At 45.2% G+C, this 13,005-nt stretch overlaps 1 protein-coding gene across 2 annotated transcripts in view; it reads left to right on the top strand.

Moving 5' to 3' along the window:
* LOC144115515 (WD repeat-containing protein 47-like) overlaps positions 1–13,005 on the top strand; it is a 133,935-nt gene that overhangs the window by 102,267 nt on the left and 18,663 nt on the right. For both annotated transcript variants that reach the window (XM_077649924.1, XM_077649925.1), the window contains exons 6-7: positions 6,682–6,899; positions 10,630–10,799. In XM_077649924.1, coding sequence (XP_077506050.1) covers positions 6,682–6,899; positions 10,630–10,799 — 388 coding nt within the window. The remainder of the gene's footprint in view (positions 1–6,681; positions 6,900–10,629; positions 10,800–13,005) is intronic.

Here is a 13,005-nt window from a genome sequence, read left to right as displayed (position 1 = left end):
TTTCTGTATCTTTTACGTGCCGACGTGCCAAGTGTTGTTTGACTTCTATGTATGACTGCTGACTGAGAAAGAATAATGGCAGCGCTTTCGGAATCGTCGTGTCATAATTTACACGACTCCTTAAGGGCTGATTTCATGTCATTTCTGAGCCAAATGGCAAACAGTACGATTCCAAGACGCTTACGGTGCGGTAGCTCCACAACATGAAATCAATCCGGGTACTTAGTTCATCTCCCAAATGTTCCGTAATTAATTTTTTCTTCGTTGCTTGCGCCTCGTTTCTCATCTACCCTTTGACGGCAACGGAGATTTCACTAGCGTACTATCAAATTACTTTAAATGTTGGTGGCTGGTCGCTCTACACTGCCCCACCAGTAGCCTCGGGCTAGTGCGGTAAGCGGTGGTGCCTTACGCGGCGTATATGTACGTCATCATCATCATCATCATCAGCCTTACTACACCCACTGCAGGGCAAAGGCCTCTCCCATGTCTCTCCAATTAACCCTATCCTTTGCCAGCTGCATCCACCCTTTGCCTGCAAACTTCTTAATCTCATCCGCCCATCTAACCTTCTGCCGCCCCCTGCTACGCTTACTTTCTCTTGGAACCCACTCCGTTACCCTTAAAGACCAGCGGTTATCTTGCCTTCGCATTACATGCCCTGCCCAAGGCAATTTATTTCTCTTGATTTCGACTAGGATGTCATTAACCCGTGTTTGCTCCCTCACCCACTCTGCCCGCTTCCGATCTTTTAACGTTACACCTATCATTTTTCTTTCCATGGCTCGCTGCGTTGTCCTTAACTTAAGCTGAACTCTTTTCGTTAGCCTCCACGTTTCTGCCCCGTAGGTGAGTACCGGTAAGATTATGCTGTTGTGCACTTTCCTCTTGAGGGAAATTGGTAAACTGCCACTCATGATCTGCGAGAATTTGCCATATGCGCTCCAGCCCATTCTTATCCTTCTAGTTATCTCCCTCTCATGATCTGGATTAGCTGTCACTACCTGCCCTATATGTACGTAAACAAGGTCATCTCTCCGAATGTGGAAAGTAAGGAACTGCCGGGGAGCATGCCGCAGGGCACTTGCGGTGAAAGCTGCGGTGCGTCATGGATCGAAACTAAGAGCGAGGCTGAGTCGCCTGCTATTGGTCACATGGTCTGGCGTGTCGCGCAGTGTCCGTGACGTCCAGAATGCCGGATAAGTCGGTAATTTCAAAGGCTCCAGATTATTATCATGGTAGAGTTGTGGGGCTGGAATGTAGGCTGTGCCTTGGTTGTAAAAGAAAGGGAGAAAAAAACGCAGTAGCTGTGAGGGCTAGTGGTCCCTCTGTGGCCACGAGTCGTTTATCATTTGACGCCTCGTGCGCTCAGTAGGATGTGGAATTTAGTAGTGCACTGTCCTCGGGCGTTCACGTTGTAAGTTTAGATTCGGAGTCATGTAGTGCGCTTTTTATTTTATTTTTGTTTGCCTTGCGAAGCATGCCTTTTGTTTCCTCCGTATATGAACATTTGTGAGTGCTCCATTTGAAATCACGAATTTCTAAGATTGCGCTTGGGCCTTTTTTTTTATTTGCGTGGCGAGATTACGCTTCTCTTCAGTGGTAGCCGTAGTTTGTCACTAACTGGTGTTTTTTTAACCAAGACCAGTGATGTCGATTGTGGGGCAAATACTAGGAAAGGGCCGTTTCCTAGAACGAACCGTTCAGCCGAAGGTTTCGGTGTAGTCAGGGCGTTTATCGAAACGCTCCAGAAAGGTTGAACAACTTATGCCACCTGAAGACTTGATATTCGAAAGTAACGGGACCCGTTAGACCCTTTGACTTGGAACGTTAGGGAGAACGCTAGAGTGACCGTCCTCACGTGTTCTAACCTCCATGGTCTGCACGCTGCCGGAATGCCGATGGCGCTGCTTGAACTCGAAGCGATGTGGGAAAAGCGTGCCAAGGCCTCGTGCGCTCTTGTTCCTCTGACTGTTCTTGTGCGAGCCGCATGGTTCGATCCCGCGTTTTGCCACCACTGCTTCTTTACCTCGCTTGCTCACTTTGAGTGCCCGCTTTTTTATTGACTGGTAAATCAGTGTCCTTACGTACGGCTACGAAAGCAAAAAAAAAAAGACATTGGTGGCCTGCGACATATTGCTACCTTCCTCCAGGTGATCACAGTTTGTGCAGCCACAGAGCTGCACATTTAGACCGAACAAATTAACGGTACGAAGGCTTCTTAAGAACGCCGAAAAGTAGTAGGAATGGCAGCAGCTGACACTACAGGTGCGGAGTTCATCTGTGCTTCATCTGGCGGAGTGGAATTAACAAACGGATTTGAACCCATTGACGCGTTCCTTCAGGAAGAAGCTACTTTTAGTCCGTGCAGGGCTGTGCGTTCGCGTTAACTAATTCGAAGCCTCTTAACCCAGCCGTGATGCGACTAGCATACGAATGTGTCACCTGCTAAACTGGTTTGTGGTGAGAGGCTGCTAAAAGTGTTGGGCAGTTTTAAATTCGTTGCTGTGTGGAATTATAGAGACAATATTCGAACAGCCCTGACTTCCGTTAGGGGTTTCTGGCGTCATTAGCGTTTTGTTCACGTATACAAGACGCACTGGTGTCGGGGCAGAATGGAACTGGATCGACACGCCGCGCAGCGTTTGCTGTGCAATCTTTCAGCTGCGGTCGGTTGGTCTAGTGCCGTGCTAACTACTGGTTAGGCGCTAATGTCTAATCGCAGGATCGCGTTGCCGTAGTTGTTTCGCTAATTAGCGCACCTCGCAGTGACCACGTTTCGTTCTACTCCAGTGACGCCTGCCTCTGTGCCCGAAGAAAGTTTTAAACGACGTGTTCCGCAGTCTCTCAGTCTGGTTTCGCATTCTACCGCACATTATTCTCTGGCTTCATTCCGTGTGACATTACAGCAACCCATGTAATTTATACGCTGCCATATTGACCACTTCCTCTTAAAATTTGCTCACAGTCGCATCGAGCTTTTCATCGTGTGGATGCTGACGTTCCGACTTTATTTCATTATCTAGAATGCCCTCAGGGTAAAATACATAATAGAGGGGAGGGACGCGCCAGTGTTCCTAAAGAAAAAAAAAAGTGTTGCAGCTGCCCGCGCTCACGATTCTTCGCATCTTTTCACAGTTCTTGTAAAAGAGCCTGAAATGGAACCGCGGTGTCGAAATTACTAGTGCATTCCCGTGCTTCTGCTGGGCATGCTGAAGGATCGAACCGTAAGGGATAATTGTGAGGGAGGAAAGATGGGAGGGGGCGATTACTCCTCACCGGTTTTGTGCCTGCCGCGATTAGGGGGGGATATCTCGAAAGTCAAATAACCCAACTGTCCTAAATGGATTGCGTTTCACATATACGATTCGGCTATCACAGAAGCCAACACAGACAGCGCAGTAGTGCCCGTGTTGCCTTTCCAATCGCGCTTCTTGTCTTCTAGCTCTCGGAACATGTACCACCCTTGAGGTCTGCCTATGGTAGCCGTCGGGTTACAAAGGATAGGAGTTTGGGCTCGCGCGCGTACAATGTCCAAAATTCCCTCAAGATGGCGGCATATACCTGGTGTCTCGTAAAAGCTGTAGAGTGTAACCACGACTTGGGCTGTGAGGTTCTGAAGTGGGGCGTTTCTCTGCCTGTCCCCCTTCTCCAGAAGCTAGAGTGTGACGCCCAGTGAGCGGCTTTATTTAAACCTTGCCATGCCTTGCTCGCACTTATATGCTCATCCAACGTTTAGCCACTCCGCCTGTCCCGAAAATGGTGTCGGATGCAGTGTCGCGCAAGCCGTTGGCGGTCAATCCGAATGCGACATAGGCGCGCACGGTCGCTCCCTGTGGCGGATATGCGACCCACATATTTCTCTCTGGGGCGGCCGCGAAGCGTGACGCCTGCTCCGGGCCCTGGCCTGCGCCGGCTGCGAGCGTCGCGCTCCGGAGTTGTCGCTCGGGCGGTGATTAGAATAGAATCGGATCGGAAGTCGTGCACGAACGCGGCCCCTGCGGGCTCCCAGGGCCCGGCGAGTGCGCGTCGGGGCTGAATATTCACGAGCGGCGACGGCGCCCTTGACAGTCGTGGCTCGCCGGAAGGTGCCACTGCTGTGGGTTAACGTGCATCGCGTGGGCACTCCGGTGCCTCTACTGACGCTGCCGGAGGCATTCTAATCGCTATTGCGTGCTGGTGGCTGTCGACGGCGCCTGTGCGTGCCATTACTTTCGTCGATCCAGCTCACTGCAGCGAGATGCCGGAGAGAAACCGAAACTCGTTTCACTTTCGAGCCGTTGAAGGGCATGCAATGATTTGACTTAGCTCTTGAAAACCTTGTTGTAACAATGAAAATGCAGAATTAATTCGCGCGTTGTAATATTTTCGTTTTGGCAGACCTGCTATTTTAAAAGCGGCCATTACAGTGGAAAGAGTGCGCAACTGCGCTTTTGCTGGTTTCAATTCCCGCCCCATGTTATGGTGGCTTAATAGTGTTATGCATTTGCCGGAAGTACTGTTTCTTTTTTTTTTTGTTCTGTCGGAAAAATACTGATGTCAAAGAAGCTTCCTGGATGCGAATTACATTCCTGCCGCACATTTAATTTCGTTCTGGCGTTCCATTAAAGCTTCGCATTTGAACTGAAAGTCATTTGTTTGTGTTGCCAAAAACGGTGTACTCACCGTTACCAAAATCATAACGTGCCTTCCTGTAGCACCGTGTACTTTTGACAATACGGTTTTTGGCAGACACATCTCAAGTTTCGACGCATTTTAGTTGTCAGCGTTTTAAGAATGCCAAGACAACGCTTCCCTGAGGGGTCCATTTACCTTGCTATCCTGGAGATATATTCGGGCATCTTCATGGCTGCAGACACGTATATTGATATTGCAGCTTCCTCATAGAAAGAATGCACTTTGTTATTGGGAGCACTGTTCGTATTATACAGTTCGTATTTAAAAAAAATTAAGAATGGACATCAGGTTAAACTATATGTGCTGCTGCTATTTATTATCATGCTGGTGTGCCATGTGTAGCCATACTGGTGTAGCCAACATACCTAACTAAGGCGTTGTGGAAATCAGCTGCACCTTACTTTTAATGAGATTATTCAATTTACAGTGTACTGGTAACAGGACTAGACATCCTGTGCTGTGCTAGGCTAGTTCCAAAGCAGTGTCCGCTGCGGCTTCGATGCGACGCAGGTTGGGCTTAGCAACGCCTTGCGAGCGGCGGGCGGCGCTTCACTAAAAGAAGCGCGTCACTAGTGTCGGTGCAGTGTATTCGTACTTCTAAATTACCGACATGCTTATCTATTACCATTTTTATATGTTGAATTATCGGTATATAGGTGGGTTGCAGGAATACAGGAGTCAGCTTCACTGCAAAGCAAAAACACTTCACTATGGCGGCGAGGCTCCTCTTGCGGGCAGAATTTGGGTGTAGCGCTGGAGATTTCTATGGTAAGCCTTATGCCCTGCATGCGCCCATACTCCCGGATGACAATTATACCCACTTCCCACAGCACGGGGACACTGTCTCCTCTTCTTTCCTGCCTAGACTGCAGAACTCCCCAGAGCTGCACCTAATTTCTTCCCTCAAAACCGGTCTGGCAGCCATGGTGAAGGAGCTCACTTGTGGAAGTAATCTGGCTTCTAAATTTGTGCAGCCCAACTATATCGAACTATTTCGTTATCCCCTTTAAGTTCGGTGTATATCTGGGTTTGACTGGGTTCGACATGATGCACATGTCTGCACACACATAAGTAGCACGTTGGTAACACGAAGATTCTTTTTTTATTCAATCCCTAAATGCCCTAAGTTGGAGTGTTACGTGAGGGGTAGGCCGTTAAGAGGACCAGGCTTGTGTCATGTGCAGTGTGTAAGCTTAATGTTTCACTTTTTATTTTGACATGCCTAGCGCTTTTATGCCTGGAGCACTGAGCCATTCTAAGATATATGATGGGCTATAAAGACCCAGGTTTGATTTCACGACTCTTTTGTGATCTCGCATTTTGAGTGTAGTTGGGAAACAGAAAGTGTTACCTTTCATACATGTGAAAGGTCTAGCGATTCAGCCACCACTGTGGGTGTTATGGTGCTCAGCTGTAGACCCACAAGACACGGGTTCGATCCCGGCCGCGGTGGTCACGTCGATGAAGGCGAAGCTCTAGAGGCCCGTGTACTATACAATGCCAGTGCACATTAAAGAACCCCAGGTAGTCGAAATTTTTGTGAGCCCTCCACTACGGCGTCCCTCGTAACCAGAGTGGCTTTGGGACATTAAACCACATAAAGCCATAAACATGTTTGCAGCACTAATTCAACAGATTTTGACAGAATCCTGTATGAGGGTATTGTACAGTTAAGAACGAACAGACATTGAGTTGTGAAAATGAATGTGAAAGTGAATCCGATCCAACTGTATAGCAGGGATCTTTTATTCTTGAAGGCACATTAGTCATTTGAGTTTGAAAGTGCCGTTGAAATCGTCTGGAAGTAGTCCAAGAATTGTAGGTGCCATGGTAAAGGTAAGTTCGCTGGTTATGGGCCTGTTTATAGCCAGAGGCCTAATACATTTTTCTCTCGCTAGTTTTCATTTTCGTAATCTGTACTTTAGTGTTGCTTTCTCACAGCCGCCAGTAAGTGTTGTGAAATTCAGCTGTTCTCATGGCTTTTCTTCCTCTCTTTGCTCACAGTACTCTGCTAATCATGGGAGCCCGAACCAACAGCAGCAACAGCAGACGGCACATGCGACTGATGAGTCACGAAAGCCAAAGTTCGTTCAGGTCACCAACCTGGAAGACGCCCAGGTGGTGCGCGCCTGTGACTTCCACCCTAGTGGGCAGTTCTACGCAGTTGGCTCGAACTCCAAAACGCTGCGTATCTGCGGCTACCCAACGATCACGGACCTCAGGTATACTTCCCGAGTAGCTGGCAGCCGCCGCGGTGGCTCAGTGGTTATGGTGCTCAACTGCTGACACGAGAGACGTGGGTTCATTCCTGCCCTCGATGGTTGCGTTTCAGTGCAGGCAAAATGCTAGAGTCCCGTTTTACTGTGCAATGTCAGTGCGCGTTAAAGAACCCCAGGTGGTTGAAATTATCTGGAGCCCTCCACTACGATTTCCCTCGTAGCCTGAGTCTCTTTGGGGCATTAAACCCCGTAAAACCATAGAACCAAGTAGTTGGCTGGCTTCCTACATGTCACGATGGCTCAGTGACTGCCATTCGGCTGCACCACAGGTTTGACGCCGGCTGTGGCAGCCGTATTTCGATGGAGGTAAAATACAACAACGCCCATGTGCTGTATGATGGCAACGCATGTTAAATAACCTCAGTTAGTTTAAATTAATCTGCAGTCCTCCACTACAACGCCCCTCATAGCTCATATGTCGCTTCGGGACTTTGAACCGCACAATTTACAGTTTAGTTCTGCTGGCTCCCTGAAGCTCACCGTGGTTGCTTGGTGGCTGTGGCAACTTGCTGCTGAGCACACATGCGCAAGTTTAGTCACCTCTGGGGAGGCTGTATTCTGAGGGAAGCAAAATGCAAAAATGCAGCCTCAAAGCCTGGGCATAGCTTCGCGTGTAAAAATTAATGTAGAAATTTACCGGGTTCCTGAGTGCTTTGTTTTACTACCGGTTGCCTGCAGTGGCGCTGGCAGGACATGTTGGTGAAAATGCAGAAATTTGTATATGTAAGCTCGGTTCCTATTAGTGATCAGAGTGCTCCACATCTACTGAGTTGGTGAGCTTAACGGAGTATATAGACACCCAATTTTGATGGCGTGTTTTCTTCTCTATAATGATGCGGAAGACACTACTACGCATGAATCACCATGTGATATTCGTCTATGACGCTAAATGATTTATAATCGAATTTTTTCTGTCATGCTTTTTCGGTTTAGGTTTCAACAGCCGAATGATGGCTGTGACGTCAAAGAGTACTTTTGTGTCATGTGAAGCATAAAAAAGTCCATAAAATTGCTGGTTAATTGTTTTAATTTACTGCAGTACTGAAGCCAGCCTTCCTCAAGAGCCGCAGTGAAAACGAATGAGGAAGCAGCAATTATATTGCAGTTTTTTATGTCTCACGTGACCTGTAAGTACACGTTGACGTCACAGTCCTCATTCAGCTGTTGAAACCGAAACAGCACGAAAAAGAAATGTGATTATAAATTATTTAGCGGTCATAGGAGAATACCAAGTGGTACTCCATGTATAATAATGCCTTACGCATCATTACAAACAAGAAAACACGTACTCAAAATTTAGGTGTCTATGCTCCTTTAAGTTGTATGGTTTCGCAGCTTTTTTTTACCGTAGTTTTTGGCATCTCAATGTAAGTGATTTCAGTTGGCTGAGGATTTTATTATATAAATATTGAAAAATATATTTCTTCAACATAACACTTAGTTAACCATTGTGCATGAGCTAAATCAAAGCTTGCAAGCCGCATATTTTTTTTTTCTTCAGCCCTTTTGCCTTGCTGTCATTTCTGTATGGAGCAGTTCCAGTTAAGCTTTCTTGTGGTCTTGAAATTAATTCATAACTTTCCTCATGTCTGGCCTCTTCCATATGTGTAGCTTGGCTTGTTTCATGCTGAAATTTCATATTAGCATTTTGATTAGTCCTGTCTTATTTGTTCAGTTGGGGCATTACATTTACAAAACTGCCTCTGGCTTCATTGCAGCGAAATATTATTTTGTGTTGTTATGAGGCCATGTACAGTCTACTAAGCATCAATATCTGTAACTGAAAGCCAGAGCACCTGAAGACTCTAAAAATAGCTGTCTGAAGCTGGAAAAGTTCCCAAGGCCCCACAAATGAATTGTATTTGATCTGTGATGCTGTGTTCGAGTGTTTTTGTTTTGTTAGCGTATTCATGAGTTTTTGTGGTGCTAAGTTGATTTACAGTGCCAAAATAAATTAGGTTGCATCATTTTCTTCATATAAACTATTTGTTGTTGAGGGCACTTTCTACGTCGTACACCATGTGCTCACTTCTGCATGCCCATCTGTGGCAAAGCTTTGCCTCATTGACATTCACTAAGAGTTGAGAGACGGTTTAATAATTCTGCGTATATAGCCATTAAACAAAAATGTGATGCATTTTTCAGCTTTCTTTAACATTCTTGGATTCTAACCAAAGTCTTTAATCCATTATAGCAACCTACCACAGTGGCTTAGTGGTCATGGCATTTGCCTGTGAGCCCAGGGTCAAGGAGTCAAATCCTGATGTATTTCGATGGAGGCAAAATGCATAAATGCCCGTATGTGTTAAAAGATGCCAAGTGGTGAAAATCAATCTGGAGCCCTCCGCTATAGCATACCTCATAGCCCATGGGCAGCTGCAACATTAAACCCTAGTTACCCAACACACTACTCAGTCCCTTATGTCAACAAGGATTTCAGTTGTGGGACTGATGTTGAGCATTATGGTTCTCAATGCCTAATGACACAGCCAGAGGCTTAAATCTGGCATAACAGCAGACTGCAGTATGACGGCCTGAGTTGGACACTGCATTATTGGTTCTTTTCAATGAGGAGAGGTGTTTTCTTGCAATTTTTTTTTTGTAAATTGCGGGACTTGTTACTCAGGCATAGGATGAGTCAGTATTTAACACTAGGGGCTCAACATTGCAGGGAATTCTATTAATGCATTTCAAAATGAAGACAACAGCAAGTTTATTGGATAACAAAGGTCAGGGCACTTTATAACACCAAGAAACTTATAAAAAGTGCAGTAAAATTACTTGTTTGTGAGGTCATCAAAATGGAAAGTTCTGTAAAGAATTAGTAGCAGTAAAAAAAAAAATGGTTTCAGCTGTTGTAAGGTTGCTTTGAGCTATGATGACTGACTCACACATGTATTGCCTAGTCATGTGAGAACACAGTCACCATTGCTCAACAGTAACAACTTGGTCATGAAAGGAGAAGAAAAGGAAGCAAAATAGGTAGTCACAAAAGGAAAAACTCTAGGTGTTAGCCAAGGAAGTACTCTGCAGTGCGGTTATTGACTCTGGCTCTGCCTGATTGTCTTCTGTGACAGTATGAAAACTGCAATATAGCCTCTGCTTTGTTGTTTTAATTCATTCAAACCCTTACGCTAAACTGCTGGAGAAGCTGAAATGGCAGCGAGTGAACAAAGAACTATTATATCGCACTTTTGATATGCGTCACGTGATCTGGTACTAACTTGGGATGTCAGAGTCCGTCTTTCTACTGGAGAAACTGAAACTTCATGGAAAAATAAATTCAGTTAATTCTAAGTTAGGTACTGAGCATAGAGGAATTTGACACGACTGTTCATTTTTACTAATGTCTTATGCATCATTTGAAAGCAAAAATACACTACGAGAGTTTTGGTGTCCCTACCCCTTTAATAGCAACGATTTTACTTTGTGTATGCTGTGCAAGTACTGATATGTAAAAAGAAAGGTACATAGCCTGAATAATAATTCTTAGTCTGAGTAGCATTTTTTCGTGTGGTTAGAGAAGCTTCACTCTAAAGGTTCTTCACATTTCACTGAGGCACACTGTTTTAATTGTGCACCATGCATATCAACATGTGAGGCTATGTGTACAAGACACGCCAGTTTATGCAAGCAGACAAAGCAGCTCATATGTGTCTCTCATATCTCTCAGGGAGGGCGATGTGGCCCACCAGCCCACTGTGCTGTTCAAGCGGCTGAAGCACCACAAGGGCTCCATCTATTGCCTGGCCTGGAACCAGACTGGAGACCTCTTGGCTACTGGCTCGAATGACAAGACAATCAAGCTCATGCGCTTCAAGTCGGAGACATGCGCCCTTGACAGTAAGAGTCACCCATGTCCGGCCCTTTTTTAATTTCAAACTCTACTTGTCTTCCTTTGCATGGACCCAGCTTTGCTAGACAACACTGTATGCTGTGACGACTGTGCAAAAAGTGAGCATGATCTGAATCCTGCTTGCCCAAAGCACAGTTGCCATTGCATACTTTTGTTAGGTGTATGACTTGCCGATGAAAGGTTGTACTGTGACAGCTGTGACAGCTGTGCGAGTACATGTCTATTGTGTCTTGTTATCCATCAAGTGAGCAGTTATGGAGTTATGGAAAATAGTGCCACTCTTGCCTAGTAGAGTGCACAAACAAGAAAATGTGTCCACTTTGCCGGGCTGAGCAGTAGAGAATCTACAGCCTTTGTCAAAAATCTACAGTCCAACATGTTTGCTCCTGAGTCATGCAGTGTGGCTCATTTTGCAATGTCAGCATTTCAGATCTCTCGAAGGTGAGATAACCTTTTGTACTCACGTCTCCAAAGCGCAGAACTTCGAGCAGTTCTAGAGAACCTCAATAGTCTGGAGAACCTCAATTAGTCTGGAGGCTTTCTACATCAAGAAATATGGCAGTAGGTGCATCAGTACCCCTTCTTTATCTCTTTTTGATTCAGAGTATCAATTTTTAGATTCAGTTATCATGTAACTTTTTCTTTTTCTTGTATGATTTTTTGGCTGCCTGCCTGTTTTTTGCGAAGCGATGTTCCCGTTGTTCACCTTCTCCTCCTTGTCACCCTTCTCTCCCCTTGAAGCTTCACCGTATATAAACTGCATCCTGCTTCAATAAAAAGCCAGTTGTGAGTTAGCGCTTGTGTCTCGTCTGTTCTGTCTTTGTGGTTGCATGTTTTTGCGCTAGGTTTTCTCTAAATCAAGTATGCACCAACTAGCCCAAAAAGAGGTGTTAATCAATAAACAGCTTAGAAGGAAACCTCTTGGGCTGTGTATTCTTTACAGAGGTTGTACTTTACTTGTATACCCTGTCGACCTTGAGCACCGCTACTAGAGAACGCACAGTATAACAACAGACCCTGGCATAGGCTTCAATCAACAGACATTACTTAGTGTTTAGATGTACACGCTGGCACTGATGAGCACTTAGCTATGTTAGTGGAGTGTGTATCTTGTGAAATAATGTTCAGTAGCTCAATTCTTGCTCGATGAGTACTTTGTGATTTTCTTAACTACCTATATTATGTGGTGACTGGCGACAGATTGTGTTTTAGGTAGTATACTACTGTGAGAATGGGGGGGGGGGGTTCAGAATCTGCAACATTGTGAAATCATTGCCCGGTGACTCATGGCACCCCCTTTTTATGTTATACTTTGCCATCTTCTGCAAGAAGCTATGAGGAGTGTAAGACTTTAATGAGAGCTTCGCTGATGTGCCTGATTGACTCTGCACATGAGCATTTGATAATTATAATGTTCCTATACTCAAGCATTTCTGTTTATAGTGAGAAGTGTTGAAGTTGTGGGTATCGTCTGATAGTACCTTTTAAACTGCATGGAAGAAAACTTAGTACTGTAGTATTGGCTGATAACTGACCAAGACATGTCGTAAAATTATTCTGGAAACGAAAAGGATCTCCCTTATATTGACAAAAACATGCATGATATTACAGGTTAAATGAGGAATTATAAGTTATTTTGGCACACAAAAGTGCAATGCACTAGGTAAAGTGCCGTTCTGTGGGGAAACTCTGGCCCTATTGCTGTGTCCCTCCACCTGAATAAAATATTGGTACAGGTACAGCCAAAATATTACAAAGCACGCTTCTGCGTTTGAAATTTTCCCACGCACGAGAAGATACGGCGGTTTCCTGGGTTCATACATGAGTGCCCCAGGGTCTATTTGGTAACATATGTATAAAATACTAATTTCGCTAGGTAAGGCGTCACAAGACTTTGATCGCCACAGCGTATTTCGTAATATTGTGGCTGGGACTGTGCACATTATGTAGCTGCTGTTGAAGACATTGTGTTTCTCTTTTAACTATTGCTTGTTATGTTTTATAAGTATTCATGTTCCCTTAAGTGCATGCTCTGATGTAAAAAAAATGTTAAATGTTGGGTATTGGCACTGCCATCACATCGAGGAGTAGAATGGCAGGACAGTGAAAGCCACTGTGGCATAACCGCATGCATCAGTGCTTTTGTATGCATGCGTGCATAAAAATACAACTGCGAACATTACGGTATAAAAG

The sequence above is a fragment of the Amblyomma americanum genome, chromosome 1, assembly GCF_052857255.1.
Source record: "Amblyomma americanum isolate KBUSLIRL-KWMA chromosome 1, ASM5285725v1, whole genome shotgun sequence".
In the NCBI taxonomy this organism is placed as follows: domain Eukaryota; kingdom Metazoa; phylum Arthropoda; class Arachnida; order Ixodida; family Ixodidae; genus Amblyomma; species Amblyomma americanum.
Note: the sequence above shows the minus strand (reverse complement) of the source record. Positions and strands in the feature narration are given on the sequence as shown.